Consider the following 23,488-nt stretch of genomic DNA (forward strand, 5'->3'; position numbering starts at 1 on the left):
TCCTGCTGACATCACCCTGGGTCTCTGGAGGGGACCTGAGCGCTGGGGTAGGCTGTGGGGTACAGATACCCGGGGGCCATGTGTTCTACACTCTCTGCCATGGGAAGAGGGTGTCCACTGGAAGTGCTAGTGTCGGAGCAGCTCAGGCCTGCATCCTCAGTTCCTGGAGGCTGGAGGGAGATGATTCTCAGGGGGAGAGGCTGTGTGGTCACACAACCCTTCACCCACTTTGCATTCAGCCAAGCAGTCTTCGTCCTGTAATCTCCATGCCTCTTGGTCTGGAATGGACCCCTCCTTTGAATAAACCTCATTGATTCCGCCTAATTAGCTCCTCAAATGAAATCACGGGTTATTTTGGGAGCAGCATCCTCACAAATGTTTCCCTGGAGCATTCAGGTGGAAAATGCAGATAAACTCACCTCTTTGTAAAATAAATGAACACATTTTGTCCCCAGTCCCCAGGGCCCCAGCCTATCCCAGGCCCGGGCCTCACCTCCACAAAAGGCCTGAATCTTAGACTCTTGGAGTTGCCTCAAATGAGGCTGTCTTGAGTCAAAGAGAAACTGTGGACTACGCTGCCAAATAGCCATCGCAGCTTCCTGGGCAGTTCTGTGACCCAGTGTGGATCACAGGCTTTACCTGTGCTCGTGAGCCAAGACCCACACCAGCCCCAGGCGGAGCACGCTGCCGTGAGCCCATGCTGCAGATGGGGAGACTGAGGCACAGAAACCAGTCACTTGTCCAGGAGTTTGAACCCAGGAAGTCAGGCCACTAAGTTCAAGTACTGAGTCGCCTGCGTCTTCACTTGTCCGTCTGTCCTGGTCCTCATGTCTGAGCGTACCTGGAATCAGTGTGGTGGTTTTTAATCAATGCAGTTCTCATTTTGTGAATAGTAGAAGATGAGTGTTCATTAGTTCATGTCAACATTCCAGCCAGCCCATGGTTTTCACAACCCTGTTTTGCCATTTCTTATATAGCAGGAGCCCCCCAGGAGGGAATCGCCCTGAGGATCCCCTCTCTGACAGATCCCGCGCTCAGGGACAGCGTCTCTCATTCCACCAGCTGCAGGCAGGCCTGGGGGCTGGCAGTGAGGATACGTGTGCCCAAACCCCACCCCTGGTGTCCCGGAGCCCCACGACCCTGAGCGAACCCTCCAGCACCCCCGTCCATCTCCGCAGCAGGAGGATGGCGATCACAGCGCCCCTCACGGATCTGCTGGGAGGAGTCAAGGAGGTGACATGCGCGTGGGAACCGAGCCCAGCACCTACCTGTTAGGTGTCCAGTTAACTCTGAACGTCACATCGACTGTTCAGTCCCAGACAGGATCCCACTCCTCTGGTAACTGGGAGGAGACAGGTTGGATTTCCTTTGTGCCCACGAGGCAGGGTCAGACACTGGATGCTGCCCCTGAGTCAGACCCGTGGAACAGAGGAGGGGCTCATGGGGGAGGGAGGCAGGTGGTCCCGCCCCTTGCACAGCTGAGGCTCTGCACACAGGACCCTGGCCTGGCCTGGCTGAGGACAGGACACAGACTTGGCAGCCCCTCCCATGGGCCTCCCAGGCGACAGCACCAGGACCCCCGCCAGCTCCCTCCCAGCGGTGCGGGAAATATGGAGGGGCAGCCCCACCCCCCGCATCCGAGCCCCCACCCCCGCCTCCGGAAGGGCTGGTCCCCTGGAGCCTGCAGCTCCATCGTCCTGCAGCGTCAGAGCCGAGACAAGACCCACCCGCCAGGGTCAACCTGCGCTCTTCCTCGGAGCTGTTTGGGCCAAAAACCAGGAAGGAGAGCGGCCAGTCTGTGCGGCCCCCGCAGGACTGGCTGCTCTCCCCATCATGTGTCACCCCCACAGTCCCGGGGGCTCTGGGGAAGCACGGAGTTGACTGGGGGCAGCTCCCCGTTACCCGGGGACCCTCAGCAGGGCCAGAGGAGGGGGCAGAGGACAGGGAGACTTTGACGAAGAGAGGGGGCACGGCTAAAGGAAGTGGAACGATCTGGAGGCTGAAGCCAGGGCAGCAGGGACGGACCCCACGGGAGGGACGCCGGGGCGGCTCTGCCCTGGGAACCTGGGCCTGGAAAGTGCTGGAAGGAAACAGCAGGGAGGCTGGGGCAGTGACCTCCCCGAGTGCTGGGCAGAGGCTGGCTGAAGCCTGCCCAGGAGGGGACGGGCTTGTGGGACCGGACCCCTCGGGACTTCTGGGTGGGAAGGGACAAGGGCCGAAGGCTGCGACAGGGACTCAGGGAGAGGAGCGCCCGGCCTCCCCTGCCTCCCCTGCCCATTACTGCCCGTTACTGCCCCTGGACCACACCCCAGCTGCGACCTGAACTCAAATCCCAACCACTATCCCTGTGCAAGGAATCGAGCTGCAATAACAGGAGATAAAACTGGTGAAGGTGCACTCCTTACCTCCAGTCAAGGAGAAACCTGGAGCAAGAGGGCCACGGCTGGCAGGGGCTCCGCTGAGTCATCGGGGTCCCAGCCCAGGATCCCTGTTCTGCTCGGCTCGGCCTGACTCGTGAACGGGACCTGAAGGAGCAGGGGCGGGAGCCACGGGGATTCCTGGGGAAGAGCTCATGCGAAGGCCTAGCTCTGTGCAAACAGCTCATTCCCCCCCTGAGGATCACTGAGGCCAGAGCAGCAGGGGCAGAGTGAAGATGGAGAGAGAGGCGGGCAGGAGGTCCGGGAGCTCGTGGGCCCGGGATCTAGAGCGGCCTTGCAGGGGGTGTGGGGTCTTGGGCTTTCACTCAGAGAAGGGTGGGAAGTTCCTGGAGGGTCTGAGTGAGGACAGACAGGACCTGACGGATCTGATAGGATTTCTCTGACTACAGTTGTGGGGAGGAGCGGTAGGGGGAGCGTGGGAGCCAGGAGACTAGTGAGAAGCCTGGGACATTTGCGGTAAATTATAATCATCTGGATCAGGGTAGTAGCAGGAGGTGTGGACAGGAGTATCCAAGTGCTCAAGATTCAAAGGAAGGCAAGGGCCACAGAAAGAAAATAAATCCTCTGCAGGATGCCGTCTCTTTTCAGGGAGAAGAGATTTTCCCAGAAGGCCCCAGAACACAATGCTTGCATCTCATTGGTCAGATGTGAGTTAAGATCCACCAATCAAAGCAAAGGGGCTGGATCCTAAGGTTGGCTTGTATGATGCCAAGGTGGCAAGACCACCTTCATAATCTGTAGGGCCCACTGCAGAATAAAAATCTAGAGCCCTTTATTTAAAATTATTACGAACTTGAAGGTTGTGACAGCAGAGCCTTAAGCTAATTACGAGCTCTTCTGAGCACAGATCCCTAAGGAACTGCATAGGTCACACAGCCCGGAAGACAGCCCTGGCTCCTTAATTCACCCCCTGAGCTGAGCATGGGGCCCCCCCAGACAGACTGCAGGAGGGAGGGCAGTGGGGAGGTGGCCCCAGTCTGGGCTGCAGTCTCAGCAGCCTGAGATCCGGGTGCGTGAGTTACGGCCCTTATAACGGGGCAAAGGCCAACGGAGCTGCTGGGAAGATGTGAGCGACATGTGTCAGGTGTTTGGAACGGTGGCTCTTGCTATTTTCTTGACCTCTGAGGAGGAGATCCGCGTCCTTCCCAGCCTGTTGGTATCACAGGAGTGTAACCCAGGACTCCAGGAGGGTTTCCCTTCCCCACCTCCACCACCAGCCTGAGTGGCTGCAGTTCCCCATTACTCACTGCCTTGTCTGCAGGAAAGCCCATGAGCTCGCCTGCTCTGGAGTTCATCAGCGAGGCGGCTGTAGAGAATAGACAGAAATATAATTATATGTCACCATCGTGCTACATGTTTCAGAAACACAATAGGAAAAGCACAACATATTGTAGAAACAAAATGTTATAATCCCACTTCCCTTCTGGAGAGTGCGCTGGACTTACTTTTAAAAGCACTCAGAAGCGCAGGCCTGGGAGCTGTGATGGCTCTGTTTCCATGTGAGAAAACTGCCTGTCCTTTGCCCAAAGCCCTCCAGGGCTCCCCTGATTCCAGCTGTGAACCCCAGAGCCAACCAGCCCCCTGCGTGCCCTGGTCCCTGCCCACTCTGCTGTCATATCCTCCCCACCAGCCTCCCTGCCCAGTGGCCTTCTCACTCCTCCCGCAACTCACCGGGAGGGGAGTTCCCACCTCTGGACCTTTACACCTGCTGTTTCTTCTGCCTGGAACCAGCTACCTCCGCTCCTCACATCCCTATTCAAGGGTCTGCCCCAGCAAGGCTTTCCCTGGGCATTTATTAAAATACCTCCCACATCCGTCCCTGCCCTCCCTCCTGCCTGATGTATCTTACTGGTCTTTATGCCATCTGACATATCACATACCCATGTGTCCATTGGCTTTTTTGTCTGTTTCCTTCCAGCAGAAAATGAACTCCACAAACTCTTCACTGGTGGGACGGTGGGCCTAGAACAGGGCCTGGCACTCAGCAGGCCCTCAGTAAATATTTTTTTAATGATACTGGTGAGGATAAGCTGCTGCTGCTGCTAAGTCACTTCAGTCGTGTCCGACTCTGTGTGACCCCATAGACGGCAGCCCACCAGGCTCTCCAGTCCCTGGGATTCTCCTGGCAAGAATACTGGAGTGGGTTGCCATGCCCTCCTCCAGGGGATCTTCCCAACCCAGGTATCAAAGCCAGGTCTCCTGCATTGCAGGGTGTTTACACTATACTTTGGTCTACTAAGTGGGCAATAGCATTATGTCTTTAAAAAAAAAAATGCACGCACCTTAATTGAAAAATGCTCTATTGCTAAAGAGTGCTAACCATCATCTGGCCATGTAGGTTTGCCACAGACCTTCTATTTGTGAAAAAACACAGTATCTGTGAAGTGCAATAAAGCAAAGCCCAGCGAAATGAGGACTGGTTGTATGGGTTTCTGCAAACCTCTTGTGTGCCAGAGCGCTGGGGGGGAAACATCCTGGTGGGGGTCCTCAGCCCACGGCGGCTTTGTATCGTCTGTTATGCCCACCCCCCCTGCCAAACCAGACCCAGCACTCAGTGACGCAGACCCAGCCTGACGGAAGAACATTCCCGTGTGGACACTCAGCTCCATCCTGGTTTCCTGCAAGGAATCTGAGGCCCCGGTGAGGGTGATGGCACAGCTGTCCATCACCAGTGAGGGAAACAGCAGAGGGCGTCCAGGGAGGCTGGTCAGGCCTCAGATGTCACAGGCAGCAGAAAGACACAACTGTGGACTTTCCAAAACCTGAGGATTAAACGGAAGTCAGCACCGCTCATGGGAGGGTGGGGGCATGCATATTAATTGGAATCCTCCTTCCTTCAGAGATTCATTCTGCCAGAATCAATAAGGATTGACAGAGCACCTAGTATGTGCCAGCCACTATGCTAGAAGCTGCAATCCAGCCATGAGGAAGGCAGGCCCCGCCCCTGCCCTCTAGAACCTGCAGTCTAACTGGAGCAGACAGACAATTTGTTATTGTTGCAGTTGCTGTTTAGTTGCTAAGTCATGTCTGACTCTTTACAACCCCACAGACCATAGCCCACCAGGCTCCTCTGTCCATGGGATTTCCCAGACAAGAATACTGAGTGGGTTGCCATTTCCCTTCTCCAGGGGATCTTCCCGACCCAGGGATCGAACCCAGAGATTGAACCTAGGGATCGACCCCAGGTCTCCTGCATTGGCATGCAGATTCTTCACCTCTGAGCCACCAGGGAAGCAGACAATACATGAGTTTAAAAATACAAAAGTAAATGAAATACAGAATGGGATCTGTACCACAGCAGAAGGAAACAGCGTGCTGTGTTAGGCAGTCAATAAGCGATGCTATTCTTACTCAATCAGGAAGGCTTCTCAGAGGGGGTGGTTTCAACTGAGACCTGAATAGTGGAAAGGAAGCAGCTACGGAAGAGTCAGGTGGGAAGAGGGTTCCGGGCAGAGAAAGTAGCAAGTGCGAAGCTCCTGTGGTGGGAACAAGGAAGGAGACCAGGGGGCCTGAGGAAGAGAAAGAAGGCCCCGGCGGCCGACCGGTGGTCCAGTGAGGCTGGGGTGGGAGGCAGGGGGAGCTGGAGATGTCAGAGACCCCTGCTGCCTGATCAGCTCCGCCAGGAGGCCTTGGTGGTGGTGGAGGAGCTGGGGGCACTGGCATCAGTCCCTCTGGATTCAAACCCTAAGGCTACATGAACTCAAGCTGGGCACGTCATGCTCTTGGCCTCTGTTTTCTCATCTGTAATATCGGATGAAGAACTGTTCTCTTCCCCCAGGCACCACAGGAACGGATGAGGTTCAGTGATCAGAATTCTTGTCCCCGGGGCTGAGCTGGCCTCCCAGTCTCAACCACTCATTCGCTGATTCATTCCAGTCAAGCCAACACATAGGGCTTGAGCATGTGCGCAAGTGCTAACCCTGTGCCATTAGCCCAGCACTGGCACACAGTAGGTGCTCGAGGCAGGGCTGCCTCCACTGTCTGCAGCCGTTCCCAAGCCGCCAGGCCTCAGGCGGGTTTCCTCTCCCTCCGCCTTGGCGACAGGCCCAGCCTTTGGGACACACGGTGAGGGCAGTCCAGAGCCAGCACTGAAGTCATGCCCTCCTCTGGGAGCTTCATGTCCAGAGGGAGAAGACCGTCAGAGACGCGGGAGGCTGCTCTGTCACTAGAAGGCCCTTCCCACCACACTCCAATGCCCTGGGGTCCCTCCTAGATGAGACGGACTAGAATCCCTGCCCTTGAAGGGAAGGAGACAGAAAAGGAACAAATAGATACACGGCAGATTTCGGCCAGCTGAGAAGAATTAAAAGGGTGAGGGCAGAGGGTAAGAGGAAAGAATGGGAGGTGTGGTGACATTTCAGCAACCTGAATGAGGGGGCAAAGCGTGAGGCCACCTGGGGGAATCACACGTGCAAAGACCCTGGGGCAGCCCCCTCACGGAAGGAAGGCAGCAAAGCACCTTCTACTTACTCACGATAACCATCCTTTCGTTAGTAAGAGCTCTTCAACCTTTCACTCCCCTGCCCCCGTTTCTGCCAGGTCCTACCAGATTCTCCCATGGGGCCCCTGGGCAGAGGGTTTCTGAAATCCTGTGACCGCTGTATTTCCCAGACGCTAAATGCACGATGTTGCTACCACCGCCCTGGATTCAGCAGTATTTCTGAGCTGTGTGACCGTAGGCAGGTCACTTAACTATCTGAGTCCATCCCCTCTTCTGTAAAATCAGGCCTCCGCAGTACCTGTCTTAAAGGGCTGCTATGTGAATTACAGGAGAGGACGCCTTTACGCAAAGCGAGCAATTGGTGCTGAGTGATCAACACGTGAGAGATTTTGAACGTTGCTATCGGTCCTTCAGAGAGGTCTAGGAGAGGCTGACCGAAGATCAGAAGTCCTTTCTGAGGAATTGAGCTCTCCCAGCGACAGGTGCCAGAACTGGGGCACAGAGGACAGGGCTCTGCCCGAGCTGCCCTCTCCTGTCCACTCCCAGGCCTCCAGGTGATGCTACTAGTGCCCGGAGAGGGGCCGCTTTCAGCTAGGCTTTCTGATCCGCCTCCCCTCGAAGTTCCCAAACCCTGGAGACCTGAAACGAGAAGCCCTTGGCGTTGTTCTCAGAGGTTTGGCCAGGACGGCCTGGCCCACAGCGCCACCTGGTGGTCAGCGACTCCACGCAGGTCAGGGCTCCCCGCCAGGGAGGAGGGCACGCGACTATTAATAATTTCAGGTTCCTGATCACAGCCCCCTCATGAACATCTGTTTTACAGCTTACATCCTTCTCACACATCCAATCGCAAGGGAAGAAAGACGGGAGAGGAGGAAAAGCATAAGAGAAAAGAATATAAAAATAAACAGTCTAGCTCACAGACATGTATTATAGGACAAAGGGGAAAAAAAGCTAGGAAGGAAAGAAAACCGAGGGGAAAGAGACCAAAATAATCAAGAAAGAGAGAGAAATAAGTGGGGGGGGGGGGGGGGGGGTTGACCAAGAAAAAGAGAAAATATCCACACCAAGTCAGGCCAAGCCCAGACCAGAAGGGCAGAGGACAGGGCCAAGCCCAGACCAGAAGGGCAGAGGACAGGACCCATATTGCAGACAGTCTCAGCCACTGCTGCCTCCGTCCCAAAGGTATGCACGCAGAGCAAGTGTTTGGGTGGGAAGCCAGGCAGGCAGGGGCTGGCAACACTCAAGCCCTGGAAACCACAAGCTCCGGACGGGACACGATCCCTGGCGCCACCTGCTGGACAGATGGGGTACCACGTTTATCCCCAGGAAGTTAGATTTGGATGCAAATATCTCCATTTCTCAGAGAAGGAAACTGAGGCTCCAAGAGAGATGGTGACTTGTTAAGAGATGGTCACTCAGCAAGTACAGCAGCCTGCAAGGTAAAGATGTCTGAAGACATCTGACCTCAAAAGTCTCAGCCCAGGTCTCTCCCCGTCCTCAACAATCCAGCCCAGTCCGAGAACAAGGCCAGGTGCACGTGGTTAGAGGCATGTGCTTTGGCCACACGCAGCTAAGGTGTGGGTTCCTGGCTCTGACAGTGATGAACCTTCTTTTTTTGTTGTTTATCAGTGGCTCACTGACACCCAGTACTGGGCCAGACCTGGAACAGAACAGACAGCATGGATGTGACTCCTGCTCTTGGGGCGTTTCACTGATGGTGGAGAATGGTAAATATATAAGCAGTTACATTTAGATAAAATCACAAAGTGGCCAACACACTCCATACCACCTTTGGCTTTGTGTGTGGCTTTGTGTGGCCCCTGACACAGCCCACACCAAGGGACCGTATCTGAGTCAGCTCCATTTGACAAGTGGAGAAACTGAGAAGCAGGGGGAGCAGAGAACCGGGGGCCAAGAGACTCACCAGTGCAGGGATTCACCCATCTCTCGATGCTCCGTTGGTCAGCGCAGCCACTCTTGGTCACCAGCTCCTCCCTCAGCCAACATCGCCATGGCAACTCCAGAGCCAAAGATCTGGAGATTCAGGAGGCCAGCACTGGCCAAACTCGCCCAGGCAGGGCCATCCCGGAGGTGAGCAATCAGGTAAAGGAGTGTGTTAGGCCGGATGGGAGATGGAAAACTGACTTTGCTCAAAGGCAGCGGCCACGCCCCAGCTTCAGGTGATACGTGACCAGGCAGGACACATGGTCCCACAAGGGCCACTGGGACCAGAGCGTCTGAATTTTCAAAAGAAACCCAGATTCAGGATTTGGAAGTGAAAGCTGCTGGTTCTTGTGTCTAATTCAAAATTAGGAAAATATCAGGAAAACAAAAACAAACCACATCAGTTTCCAAGTTTCAGCTTGCCAGTTCAAGAAGTCTGGTCATTTACAAAACACCCCTTCTCTGTCAGCAGGCTTCATGCTCCACTTTGTACCAAGAAAGGCCTTCCAGAGCAAGAAATAGCCCCAGGCTTCCACCCATTTGCTGATGCAGCTCTGCTGTCTGAGAAGGGATGTGACTTGTTCAAGGCTGAAGAGACCTTAATTCTCAGTTCCAAACCAAAGCTGCCCATGGCCATCACTGCAGGAGAACTCACTCAGGCCCTCTGGGTGCAGAACAGGACACTTCTGCTTCCTGTAAGTGTCTGCCTGGAGGAAGGCAGCAAATCCTCCCTGTTGACCCCAAATATATATCAAGGTGATGGCTCTCCCCTTAGAGTGATTTTCCCGGGATCCAAATACAGGCTTCAGATAATTCAAGTAATCAGTCCATCACTGTGCCCCAAGTCCCACCAGGATCTACTCTCATCTATTACGTCATTGAGTCTTTTGAAGCCTGTAATTGAAAGACACAAGGCTCTTTCTCCAGGAGGGACCCAGAGCCTGGGTCTGGAGAGGATAAGCTCTGAAAGTTAGTTTGGAAGGAAAAGAGGTGAAAAGAGAAGGGGCTCTGGTCCAAAACGGCAGGACTCAGGGGAGGCCCAAGCACACCCATGAGAGTGAGGGCTTCCAGAAGAAGGCACACTCAAAGAAGCCCTTCATAGAGATCAGTGTTTTCCAAAGTGTGGGAATGGAGGGAAGAGCGATAGGGAGGGAAGAACAGGGTAGGGAGGAGGGAGGGAGACGGAGAAAGGCAAGGGGCAGACAATTCAGGCCTGAGGATTAGATTTCTCTGGCTGGGCAGACAGACCCAGGCAGCTTCATAAAGATGGCTCAGAGCCTGGGCGGTGAGAACCCGCGAACGACCTTGGGACCTAGACCACAGGATCCAGTGTGCGGGTACCATGTCTGCATGGCTCTGTTCTGATTGGCCCGTGTGTGGCCAGCGTGAATTCTGATTGGCCAGGAACCAGCCAACCACGTGTTGCGCACTTGGAACTCCACTCCCGTGGGATTCCGGACCGAATGGACCTTGCAGGTTGCGGTGATGGATGGCTCATCCCTTAGACCACCCGGATGGCCCATCACTCAGACCACCCTGATCCTTGGGCACACGTGAGACAGGGAGTCCTGGCATGACACCAGCAGGAGGCAAGGAAATGCCTGGAGAAATAGTCACATTTTTCCACCATCACACTGAAATGAGTACTCAGAATCCAAAACAAAGGCGAAATACACATACATAAAGACAGTAATTTTCTTGGCGCATCTGAGATGCAGACCCACCGCGCGATCTCGGGTAGTCCTCACCACTCCCCCGCAGGGAATATATACATACTGCCCTCATTTTAGGAGGAAACTGAGGTTCAGTGTGGTAACTCATGGTACCGATGGAACCGTCCTCCGCGCCATCTTCCCAGCAGCTGCTCACTCCGCCTGTGACACGTGCAGGCCCAACCACCCCCAGGCCACCAGGCTCAGCCCCGAAGGAGCCCACCACAGATCCGGATCTTTGTATTATAAACCAACTTTTAATAATAATAAAAAAATCTATCATGGATTGAATGAGAAAATCTGTACATTGTAAAGTAAACCAGTGCACAACACCCTTGCCCGCAGGGAACCCTCTGCCTTTCTGACATGGGGTTCTCATTTGTACCAGGCCACCTCTGTCCAGCAACAAGCTCACCTCTTGCAATCTGATGCAGGGTGGCGAGAGGGAAGGCGGCTCCTGGGGGTGCAGGGAGCCGAGATGCTGGTGCAGCTCCAAGCCTGCAGGACAGAGGGAAACCTACACCTGATCTCACCCATCAGCCAAGGCTGGAAAGACATTTCCCCGCTGGCGACAGGAGGTGGAGGGGACAAACTCTGGGGGGAAGGGGGCCGGACAGGGGGGTAGATCTCGTGTAGGTTCCTCTGCCCAGGTGGGCAGGGTCGCTTCCGGTCTCTCTGGCTGGCTGAGAAGTCCCAAATGCCCTGCTGCTGCCTTGCTCTGGATTAACATTAAAAAATAAATTACAGAAGCCACCTCTCAGGATGTCTCAGCAGCCCCTCTACCACCGAGGATACACATTGGTGTGGGACTGCCTCTCCAGTGGAGGGTTCAACCCCCTCCAGCCCCCAGGCCTGGTCCAGCCACCTCTGAAACCCTTGGAGCCAGTCATTCAAAAAACAAAGTAACTCACCCTAATACAGGCCATCGGCTACAGAACTGAGGGTGGGTGGGGAAAGGAACCCTAGTTGGTATCTGTAAGCAATATCTTAAGACCCTAATACTAAAAAAGATGAAATACTGACATTTCTTTCATTTTCAATAATTTAGTTTTTTTTTTTTTCTTTTTTTAGTAGAACTGGGAAAAGTTGTCAATACTACTTTATGTTGGTCCCCTGTTAGACAATATAGCTTTCTTTGAAATTTAAAACGCAAATATATACTCACACAACCTGGGGGGCGGGAGGCGGAAATCTCAACACAACCAACGACAACATAAAAATCCCAAAATAAACCATAGAGAGTTCACGCCACATAAATAAAGTTGGGGCAAATCTTGTGCCCTGGGCTGACGGCTCCAGTTCCAACGGCGCTGACAGAGTAAGCCAGGGTGGCTTTTGACCGTCCTCTTGGTGATAAGTGTTGTGTCCTCTCCCTCTGTCTTTCCTGGCAGAGGTCTGGCTTTTCTGAGTCCATTGGGGAGGTTAGTACAGGGTTAGAGGGGGATCTGGAAGCTAAGGTGAGGAAGAGACACGTGTGGTCACCTGGAATGTGGACTTAAAGGAAACCAGCGGTTTCCAAAGTGCAGGTTGAGTCCTCCCGAGGGAGTTGGGGCCGCGGGCCTCCAGCTGCGGCGCCCCTGACGTCTCCCCTGTGTCCTGGGGACTTTGGGACAGGAGCGCAGGCCCTGGAGGCACCCAGCAGTTCTGTGGGTCCCCAGGACGCCCTCTGGCTTCTGGCAGAAGTGTGGAGAACGTGCCGGCCCAGGGCCAATCGCCAGCTCATCCATGAGTGGGGGCACCGTTTATCCTCCCAGGAGGTGACGTGATGGAGGAGGCCGGGCAGATCTCGAGGCAGGCGGAGCGGAGGCCTCGGGCCAGCTCTGGAGAAGGCCGCGTGGCCCCCTGTGTCCTTGCAAACCCCGGCTCCAGAGGATGCAGCCAGGCAGCAGGCACCTCGGCGTTTAGAGGTCTCCGTCCACCGGCGGCTGGCAGAGGCGGTAGAGCCTGGCGGATGGAGGTGAAGAGGATGAGGGGCAGCCAAGGCCTGTTACTATTATCGTAGCAACATGTATTTATGTGAACGTGCAGTCATGCCCAGAAAGCAAAACTCAGCAGGTGTAAAAAGATGCAGAGTGAAAAATTATTGAGGTCGCCCACACTCTTCTCCAGCAGTCCAGTCCCCGCCCCTCAGCAGTCTTGCTCCCTCCAGACCAGCAAGGGGGTTTACAAAAACAGACGCAAACACGTGCACCCGTTTGCGTGTCAAGATACGCGTGTGGCTATGTGATTACACGTGTGGGTGTCTGCGCATTTTCCCACACTACTGGTGGCCAGGCAGACCCAGCACTCTGCCTCTGGAGTTTTTCATTTAATGTATCTTGGGGGCTTCTCCCTGTAGCACGTGCAGACCTGCCTTGGGTTTCTTTCTGGGCTGGGAGGATTCTGAGCCCCACCTTCAGGTAAGAAGGAGTCACTAAGAGGTTTCAAGCATACATGCTGTGTGAGCAGGATGGCAGGGGGACCAGACAGGAGCTGGCCGCACAGACAAGGCAGGGAAGCAGGAAGGCGCGGGGGTCGGGAAGGGGGCGGCCTGGGCTCAGAAGGGCCGCTCTCATTCTGTGTGTTCGCTGTGTGACCTCGGACGAGACACTTCACCTCTCTGGGCCTCGCTGTCCCCACTGCCCACGGCAGATAACACGAGGACCGTGCTCACAGAGTTGTTTAAGCAAATCAGTCAATATAGGTAAAGAGATGGGAATGGTGCCTGGAGCAGGGGAAGTGACATAGAAAAGCATTTCAGGGACTTCCCTGCTGGTCCAGTGGCTGGGACACCACACTCCCAATGCAGGGGGCCCAGGTTCAGCCCCTAGTAGGGGAACTAGATCCCACACACCGCAACCAGGAACGCGCAACTAAGAATCTCGCACGCCACAACTAAAGATCCCGCCTACCACGACGAGGATTCCGCACACTGCAACTAAGACCCGGGGCAGCCAAATACATAAAAAATAAAGAAATAAATTTTTGAAGAATATTTAAAAGCGACATGGGCCAAGGGTGTAGGCAAAAACTAATGGAACACAGAGATCTGTATGAGTTCTTGTATCGCTCCAACACCGTTTCCTGGTCTTGACAGTGTCCTGTGGTTACATGAGACACTATCCCGGGGGGCGGGGGAAGGGGTTGCTGCATTGAAGGACCCCTGAAAACCCCGTAGTATTTTTCTAACTTCTTGTGGTCAAACTATTTCAAAATAAACAGTTATTTTAAAAGTGTGGGCGATGTCAATAGCAAATCACAACAGTATGGATGGAGAGAGAAGATGCACTAAAATGAATTATTCCTAGGACAGGGGGCTGCGCACAGCGCTATGAGAAAGTCTGACACTGACTCGGAGACGATGGGGCCGTGAGGACAGGAAGAAGCACGTGAGCTGAGGGCTCTGAGGACAGCAGAGAAGAAGCAGTGTGTGAGCAAGTTGCGAGGGGCACACAGATCCTCATTGCCCCATGGTTCACTCTGGGGACCAGCCTCAATTTCCCAGCCAAAGTGGGAGCCCTGGACGGTAACATACTAAGTCATATTTGCTGTTTCCCAAAGTAAGGGGATCCCATGAACGAGAGGGGAAGCCCCTCCTGAATGTCAGAGGGGTCTGTCTGGGGTGAGGCCAACCCCAGGGAAGGGAGCAGAGGGAAGGAGAAGGTGGGGGACAGCCACTCACCGTGGTGCACCCTGGGGCACCTGGTCCTTGACCCGGAGGTTTTTGGCCAAAATCTCCACCCTGGGGCCCTGGGAAGAGAGAACAGTGAGGGCCCAGCTGTCTCTTCATGGAGCGCAGGGCGCTTGAGGAAGTGTATGGGTGGGATGAGGTGGGGTGAGGGTGACTGGGAGATCCCCAGAAGCGAAGATCTGTAGCCCCTCCACAGGGGACATGGAGCCCCATCCCCAGATGGCCTCTCATCCCACCCGGGCTGTGAGCCCACCATGCCCAGGCCTGGGCGCCTCCCCTGCAGCCTTCCGGGGCCCTGGGGCCTGGACGCCCCACCTGCTTCCGCATGATGTCCGTGGCCTGCATGATGCACTTGGGCAGCAGCCCGTGGCTCCGTGCCAGAATGGCCGCTTGCTCCAGGGAGAGGCTCAGGGTGCTCCTGCAGTGGGGTGGCAAGGGAAGGGGGGGCAGCAGGTGAGACATAGGCGACGTCTTGCCCCCCACAACCCCCAAGACCCCGATCGGAGGGGCAGGGACAACGGACAGAAACGAGAGAGTGGTCCAGCCTGGCCCCAACCAAGACGCGCGCCCATTCCTGCCCGTGCTCTATGGATGCTCCAGCAGAACCAGGCGGCTCAGCCGCTTGGTCACACCAACCAGAGTCAGGGGGCTGGGAAGTTCAGCAGCTCTCCCAGGACCACCTTCCCCTGAAGTCCCATCTCACAGTGGGCAAACTGAGGCCAAGAGTGGGCCGTGGCCTTGTCTGGACTCAACAGGCGGCGAAAGAACCAGGATTCGAAGCAGGCCTCCAGCCTCCCATCCCGGGGCCCCACCCCGCCCAGAGGCCCGCCCAGCCCCTCCCGTCCACGCCCCCTGCCCCCCGTGACTCCGCGCACCTCTGCATGCCGGTGCGGCACATGGCGATCTGGCAGGCCCCCAGGCGGTAGCAGAGCTCGGAGGAGACGGGGATGAGGCCGGTGCCCAGGCTCCCGGCGGCACCAGGCTTGGGGTGGACGAAGGACTTCATGAGGCGGCAGAGCTCGTCCAGGGCGTTGATGGGGCGAATCAGCTGCGAGGTGCACATGCCCGGGTGGTCAGAGCCCCCCCGCACCCCGCCTTCCGCCCCAGGCTTCACCTCCGATCAAGCTCCATCACAGCAGCTGTCTTCCCCACTCTGTCACCGGGTGACTGAGCCAGGACTCTTCACGACCCCTGCGGCTGCCCCACTAGCCGGCATTCGGCACTCACAGTATGTTTCAGGCCTCACCGGCCCATCTAATTTTCTTCACCTGCACAGGTGAAGCCAAGAGCTGATGCCCCTCCCCATCCTCTCTACACAGCAGCCCCCACCCGGGAACAGTCCGTGCCCCCCACCTCCCCCAGCTTGTCGGCGTTGCCAGTGTAGGCACAGAACTCTGGCCAAGGCTTTCTGAGTCGTCTTAAGACTCTGCCAGCAGACTACAAACTCCCAAGGGCCGTGCCCACCCTGCCTCCTGGAGCCCCAGCCTCACCATCTGAGGCCAGGAGCCCCCACAGTACCGTCAAAATTGAGGCCCAATAGTGCCTGGGCAGAGGGATAGAGGCCTGGAGCACGCAGGGGTGGGGTGGGTCGGGGGAAGAGGGGGTGGGCACAGCCCCTAGAAGGCCGAGTGTGACACAGCAACGTGGCTGGGGACAGCCAGATCTTTCCATTGCTCAGGATAAGCCAGAAGCCTCCGTTTTATGGGAAATCTTTTGACTTTTAAATGCTGGCAACAAATTGGAAACAAACAAAAAGAACAGGGCATGGCCATATCCGGCATGGGGCTCCAGCCCCAGAGCGATGCTGCGAGGAGTCGGTGCCAGGGAGAACCCATCATCTAAGGAATTCTAAAAGCGGGTCAGGGAGAAATGGGAATGTCTAGAATGGGGAGGGTCCTGGAGACCGCAGGAGACGTCCTGGAGGAGGGACCGCAGAGGCAGTGTCCCAGCCAGCATTCTGGCTGGGGTGTGACGCTGGTCCCTGTCCGACCCGGCGAACCCCAGCCCTGCCCAGGCTCCACGGCAGGTGAGGGACGAGAGGACACACCTGGTCTATCTTCACCGCCGTGGTGCTGGCATCCGTGGGCAGGTTAGACCGTTCCAGGTAAAATGCCCTGAAAGAGAAGAGACGTGTGAGGGTGGGGCCGCCACACGCACCATCCCATCCCCTCCTCCCACCCTGCCCCACCACAGCCGCAGCCTCTCTGCCTCCCAACGACTCAAGGAGAGTAGCGGACACAGCTCTCCATGCCCACAGTCAGCTGTTCCTGCAACAGCCCAGGAGGAAGCAGGAAGGTCCTCAAGTGCCACCGGCCCCCACCGCCCATCTGAATCAGCGCCCCACTCCCTCTCCCGTGCCGCTGTCTCTCCTCTGACACCAGCATCACTCGACACATCACGCTGCTCTGTGTACTGGTTCACTGCTCACCTCCCCTTCTAGAACAGCACTCAGCCAACTTCTGTAAAGGGCCAAACAGCTGACATCTTAAGCTGTGTGGACCAGGCTGTCTCTCTAGAGAGGCTACGCAGCTCTGCTGTTGCAGCGCAAAAGCAGTCATAGACTATACATACATGGATGAACATGGTTGTGTGCTAATAAAACTTTATTGACAAAATGGGGTGGTGGGGGCCAAGGGCCATGGCTGCTCTAGAAATCTACACTCCGTGAAGAACAAGCTCTGTTCAGTCACTGCTGACTTCTAAGCAAGCACCCAGAACAGAGCCCAGCCCACAGAGGGTCTCAACTGACGGGTGCTGAAGGAAGGGATGAATGCAGATCACAGAGACCACATTTTAAATATTCAGCAAACGGCAGAGAACAGACCGATGGCATCGATCGATCCAAAAAGATGCCACTTGTAATAACAGAGGTGGATGTTCTCCCTGCGCAGACAATGCAAGTGTCGTTCTCCCATTTCCGAATGATAACGCTGGGCTAGGCCCCCGTACCACACCCTGACACCCTGGTCTACTTCTCAGCCCACCTTCTTCATGGAGGGAGAAGGTGAGGCGGAAGGAGGAAGGGGCCAGAGTGGGGGCAGCAGGAGTGGGGCTCCTTCCTTGGGCCCAAGGCTTCCTCCTGGTGAATGTGACCCCTACTCCCCCCTTCTCCTTGAGGGCCTCCTCTGAGCAGGGCCGAGGCCCTGGGGTCACACCCCTCACTCACAGGCTCAGGGATCCTGGGCCCCTGTCACAGCTCCCTCCCCCATGCAGAATGAAACAGGCATCTCCCAGCTGGCAGCTGCTACGAAGCCAAGCAGACCCAGTTCAAAGCTCGGCTCAGCCACTGTCTAGCTGTGGTCTTGGGCAAGCTGGGTGTGCTCCTGGGCCTCAGTTTCCCTCATCTGTAAAATGGGTTAGAAAGGTAACTACTGTGAGAAGCTGAGGAGCGCATGTAGGCAGAGGGACTGACACACAGCAGGTGCTCAAGAAACAGCACTGTGCCGCCCGGGCACTGGGAGCGCTCTGGTGTCTTCCACGCGAAGGCCCCCGCCAGGTGACAGCGTCCAGGATCCTGGCCCCAGCGTGAGCCCCACGCCAGTACCTGAGTTTGCGGTAATACTGCTGAACCTTCTCCAGAGACTGGGCGTTGATCTCCTGCTGCAGATCTTCCGCAGACTGGCTGCCTGGAGGCGGCGAGCCCTCCACGTTCTCCAGAGCTGTGAAGGGAGATGAGCAAGGCAGGTGCTTGGCTCCCCATGGGCACAGCCGTTCCCCCGAGGGCACCCCGTGGCCCGTCTCCGAGCTCACCTTTCGTGAAGAGCACGGTGTGCAGCCTCAGGCTGGCCCCGCTCTCCAGGCGGGACGGCAGCTTGGAGAAGTGGTAGCTGTCCAGATAGAGGACGACCTTCAGCGCCTGCCGGCTGCCCTCGATGTGGTAGAAGACATTGGTGTCTGTGGGGAGACATGGTGGGCCGGGGACGCAGCTGCGAGGGCAGCTTCAGAAGGCCCTCCTCCAGACCCCACTGATGTGCCGGGACCCCAGAGCTGCAGCCACAGGCCCCCCTGCCCTCCCGCCCGGAGAGGGGCGGGAGAGGGGCCTGAGACAGCCCATCGCCCCACACTCAGAGGAGCAGCCTCTGACCTCCCTTTCACATCCCTCAACAGGTCTGTTCCCACTGCTTAATTCTTAGACCTGACACTGATTCTGTCCAGCTGGGGGGCTGTCCACGTTTGTCTTCAGAGCCTCAGCAAGGCTCCTTGCACCCTCGTCTGGCAGTGCGGCGCCTCCATCGGGCAAAAGCTGCCTTCACACAACACCTGCATCCTTCATACACCCACAGGGAAGAGCACGTGGCAGGGGTGGCCATCCCCGCCTAGACCCTAGCACCCCATCCCGTGCCCGTGGCAGACATCACTAATCGATCGGTAATCCTCTCTGAGCCCAACTTGGCCTCTAGACAGGCAGCCACTGTCAACCAGTTCCAACAGGTACCCAAAACGAAACCCACTGTCCAACTAGACTCCAGTCCACATATTCCCAACAGGGTTATATGGCCTCCAAGAAGGTAAAAACTGGTTCTTATAGGGAAGGCAAAAAAACATTACTCTTTTCATGTATAAAGCACAGACATACATACAATACCTAAACGGATATATAGTATATCCATCATACTAAAATTTCACGGGGGTGTGTGAGTGAAGTCGCTCAGTCGTGTCCGACTCTTTGCGACTCCGTGGACTGAACCCTGCCAGGCTCCTCCCTCCAGGGGATTTTCCAGGCAAGTGTACTAGAGTGGGTTGCTATTTCCTTCTCGAGGGGATCTTCCTGACCCAGGGATCGAACCTGGGTCTCCTGCACTGCAGGCAGACTCTTTACCGTCTGAGCCACCAGGGAAGCCCTATGCGGGGGGGTGTGGCGATTAGCAAAAAATTGTCTAAACAGGCTCCTCAGGGAACTGATAAAAAAAATAACAAAAAAAAAAAAAAAAAAAGGACCAGTGGTTCTGCTGCTGCTGTTCAGTTGCTAAGTCATGTCCAACTCTCTGTGGCCCCACACAGGCTCCTAGGTCCTCCACTAGCTCCCGGAGATGGCTCAAATTCGTGTCCAGGTCCTCAAACGAGCATGCTCCAAAATCACCAGGAGGGCTTCCTAACACACAGATTTCCAGGCTCTGCTTCCAGTGTTGGATTCAGGAAGTCCTGGATGGGGCCCAGAATTAGGTTTTCTAACAATCCCCCAGGTGCTGGTCCAGGGATCGCAGAGAACAGTGGCTCTCAGTCCCCTGTACATTTAAGTCTCCTGGAAAACTTGTCTAGAATCCCAATGTCCAGGATTCATCCCACAGACTGAATCCGAATCGCCAGGACCGGGAGTGGGAACAAGCCTCAGTATCTGATAAGCTCCCTGGGTGATCCCAGTGCAGTCAGGGCTGAGACTGGGCTAGACTGTGAGCTCCAAGAGGGCAGAAACCATGGCCAATCTCTCTCCACTGCAGCCCCAGAACCCAAAACTGAGCCTGACACAAAGGATGTGCTCGTAATGACAGGTATGTGGATAGATGGATGGGGGGGTCGATGGGGGGTGGACGGATGGGGTGAATGGGTGTGTGGATGGATGGATGGGTGGATGGATGAGTACATTAATGAATGGATGAGTGGGTGGGCAAGAAGAAAGATGGGGGGAGGGAGAGAGAAAGAAAAGAAAGAAGAGAATTATGGTGCTAAGTTCTTAGAAAATCTTAACACATCTTCATTCCTAAGAAGGGTATCTCTAGCAGTCTTCAGTAAGAACTGCGTACTGGCTGATTTTCCCTCCTAAGTGTTATTGGGGATGGCTGGGTTTATATGAAACGAGACCCTCTTCTTCCACATATGTTGGGAGCAGGTGATTTGAAAGCACTGGGTCCCAGGTCAATCTTAGGCAGCTGGCCTGATGGTGGAGGGAGGGGCAGGGTGACCCCAGAGCAGTCCCTTCCACCCCAGAACCCCGACTCTCTCAGTGGGGGTGGGAAGAATCACTCACTGGCCACATAGTTCTCGTCCAGCTGCTTGAAGGAGAAGGTGACATTGTCCAGCTCTGAGAGGGTCACCCAGATGTCCTCCAGCATGGTCCGCTCCTCTTTCTGCAGGAGGAAGACAGGGTGGAGGAGTCTCAGATCCCACCCCTGCCCCGGGTTTTATTTCAAGATGCTGCGATTCAACTCCGGCTGACACACCAGGCTGTGGCCCTTCCTGGCAGGAGGGCCCGTGCCCGGCTCTCCAGGGTGGACACGAGATCACGTTCACTCCAGGCCTGTCCCGCCTCTTCCGGGTCAGAGCCCACCTCTGCTCCAATGTGCCGGGTGGGCCTCTTTCCCGAGCCCTCCCACCAATCCCGCTGAACCCTTCCAATCCAGCACCCAGTTCAGAGCCTGCACATCTCGTCGACTGGTGAATTAACACACTGGGTCCCGGTGACCTCATCTGAGAGGAGGGAAGTGAGGGCTGGGTGTTCAGGTCCAGAAATGAAGTAAGAAGGGATCTGCCATCAGGCAGGCGCCCGTCTGCAGCATCGGCCAGCAGAGGGAACACCAAGGCCACGCTTGCCCAACCAGCCTGCAGCTTTGACTTCTCCTCCCATCTGGGAAAATGTCAAGGAGGCTCAGAGCTGCAGAAGCCAGAGGAGCTCGGGCCTGGGCACGCGGGTGGAGGAACAAATAGCACAGAGCAGGTTTTTATTCCTGGGGGGCATCAGTTCTAAGTACTAGTACTCCACAATGCTGAGTCACTGGCTCTGCCATGGCCCCCAGAGGCTGGTAGAAGGACCCACCCTAATTCTGAGCCCTGAAAGTGGATAAACAGGGCAACAAGGGATAAAAAGATGCAGAGAAAGCAGATCAGCTGGGGGAACTGGGCTTAGCATCGGACTCCCACAGTTCATACCTGCTCCCTGGGCGTTAAGTGTTCTCATCCTTAAAAAGCGGGTATAGAGGGCCTGCCTTGGGGCTCCTGCAAGGACTAAACCAGAGGCTATTTGCACCGAGGAGCTTCGCCTGGATCATCACAGAAGTCTGCTCACGGGTCACCCAGCCTCTGCCCTTATCCCTCCACACTCCTGCCCCCTCCACAGCCCGGGTGATCCTTTAAGTGTCAAAGTGAGATCCTGTCCCTCCTCTGCTCAAAACCCTCCCCTGGCTCCCACCCACTCGGAGGAACAGCCGAAGTCCTACAACAGCCTGCAAGACCTGCACAGTCAGACCCCAGTGGGTTCCCAGGACTCGCCGCCCCTCTGGCTCACTGTTCCAGCCACACTGGGTATCTTGTTTCTCAAACACTGTGCCTGCTCCAGCCTCAGGGCCTTTGCACCTGCTGTCTTCTCTGCCTGGAGGGCTCCTCCCCAGGGTCCGATGGCTCATCCCCTCCCCTTCTTTGGTTCTCGGGTCAGAGGTCACCTTCTTCGTGAGGCCCCCGGTGGCCACCTTATCACACTTTCAACTGCCACTACCCACAGACCTTCCTGCCCCCTCTCTGCCTAATTTTTCTCCTTCTCCCTTATCGCTATAAATGAGGTTTTCTCAACTGCAGCACGACTGACACTTGGGGCCTAGATAATTCTCGGCTGGGGGTTGGGGTGGTTGAGCTTCCTGTAGGAGCAGCCCCCTCTCCCCTGGCCTCTAGGCATCAGACACCAGTACCTCCTCTTCTTCAACCAAAAATGTCTCCAGAGACTGCCGCATGTCCCCTGGGGGCAAAACTGCCCCAGTGAGAACCAGAGGTCTAATACCATCCGTGTCCTTAGCTATTTATTTCCATCTCCCCAAAATCAGGATACAAGATTCCTGAGTCTAAGAACGCTGTTCTATGTCCAGCGCCGGGTCCCCGGTGCCTAGAACAGGGGCACCCAGCAGGTTCTCAGTAAGTGCTGCTGAATGAATGAATGAGGAGTGTGACGGCGGAGCGAGCCCTGCCCCCCGCCCCCGGCCCCCCACTCACCACGGCCGGCGAGAGCAGGGACTGGCAGTGCAGGAGGACGCCGGTGGCCGCCACCTGCTCCAGCCACTTGCGGCTGGCGTCCCGGCTGCTCTCCTCGTACTCGCCGTTGTTGTTGTAGCGGTAGCTCAGGGCCGCCAGCAGCTGCTCGGAGAAGGTGCACACGGCGGCCACCAGCGCCTGGCAGAAGATGCCGTCCCGCCGCAGCTGCAGCTCCGTGTCTGCGGGCAGAGGGGGCCGCGCTGGGCCATCAGCAGGCTGGCACCCCGGAGCCCCAAGCTAGCCCCCACTCCCCGAGCCAGACCACCCATCTGGGCCCAACTTGCCAAAATTCTCTTCATCCCCTGGCACCAAAAGCCAACCCCATTAAAAACTGACTCTCCAAGAGCAAGCCAATCTGTGGCAAAACTCAACTCTCTCAATGACCCATCTGCCTATTTAAAAAAATAAAACAGGGGTTCCTCTGGTGATGAAGGCTTTGCCTTCTGATGCAGGAGGTGGGGGTTCAATCTGTGTTTGGGGAGCTAAGATTCCACATGCCTCATGGCCAATAAACCAAAACATCAAACAGAAGCAATATTGTGAAAAATTCAGTAAAAACTTCAGGAAAAAAGTGATCCTCATTAAAAAAAAAAAAAAAAACAAAAACCTGTGATTTCCCTAACACTTGCCCCAAACCCCTACCCTCAGCTGTTCCTTTATTGGGAAATGTCTCAGCCTTGACCGAGAATGACAATGATGCCAAGCTCCATGTTTGAAGAAATGCAGTTTACCATTTTCTCTGTTTTTGAGAAATATACCTTCTTCCTATCATCCCTCCTCCCCCAACTCCAACTCCTTGGCCCCTGCCTGTAATGTGATTTGCAGAACTGGCCAACTTCGGGCAATTGGTCATTTAGGGTCCTTAATCTTCAGGAAGGGATTTTTTGTTTTGCTTTTGCCTGCACCACACGTCTTACAAGATCTTAGCTCCCCCCCAAAAAAAGCTGAACCTGCGCCCTCACAGTGAAAGTGCCGCATCCTAACCACTGAACCAGGGAATTCCCTGAAAGGGCTTATTTTCGATGACTGGCAACAGCCAATGGGTTTTCTGTGCCCAATTTTGACCCAGATCCTATTCTAGCTGCCCCATGGCTGAGAATTTCTGGAAGGATGGGACAGAGAACACCTCTCCAAGATTCCCCTGGGCGCCCATCAGCCCCTCTTCCTTCCCACCATCTGCAGGGGCAGGAAGCCCCAGGCTGGGACTGAGGGCTCCACAGGCAGAAAGCCTCTGAAATCATCAGTGCTCTATGCTGGGTCCTCACTGAGATCAGTCCAGGCCTGGGAGGTGACAAGAGAAAGTGCTCCAAGCTCCAGGGCCTGAGACTTG

General features: G+C 55.7%; 1 protein-coding gene across 1 annotated transcript in view; it reads right to left on the reverse strand.

Moving 5' to 3' along the window:
• Positions 1 to 10,778: 10,778 nt before the first annotated feature.
• Positions 10,779 to 23,488, reverse strand: part of PREX1 (phosphatidylinositol-3,4,5-trisphosphate dependent Rac exchange factor 1) — a 175,013-nt gene continuing 162,303 nt past the window's right edge. The window contains exons 32-40 of the mRNA XM_065922136.1: positions 22,120 to 22,337; positions 20,171 to 20,270; positions 17,956 to 18,099; positions 17,750 to 17,864; positions 16,253 to 16,319; positions 15,081 to 15,253; positions 14,521 to 14,623; positions 14,197 to 14,264; positions 10,779 to 12,479 (exon numbers count right to left, since the gene is read on the reverse strand). Of these exons, the coding sequence (XP_065778208.1) occupies positions 12,437 to 12,479; positions 14,197 to 14,264; positions 14,521 to 14,623; positions 15,081 to 15,253; positions 16,253 to 16,319; positions 17,750 to 17,864; positions 17,956 to 18,099; positions 20,171 to 20,270; positions 22,120 to 22,337 (1,031 nt within the window). The 3' untranslated portion in view covers positions 10,779 to 12,436. The remainder of the gene's footprint in view (positions 12,480 to 14,196; positions 14,265 to 14,520; positions 14,624 to 15,080; positions 15,254 to 16,252; positions 16,320 to 17,749; positions 17,865 to 17,955; positions 18,100 to 20,170; positions 20,271 to 22,119; positions 22,338 to 23,488) is intronic.

Source organism: Muntiacus reevesi, chromosome 2, assembly GCF_963930625.1.
Source record: "Muntiacus reevesi chromosome 2, mMunRee1.1, whole genome shotgun sequence".
Taxonomy (NCBI): domain Eukaryota; kingdom Metazoa; phylum Chordata; class Mammalia; order Artiodactyla; family Cervidae; genus Muntiacus; species Muntiacus reevesi.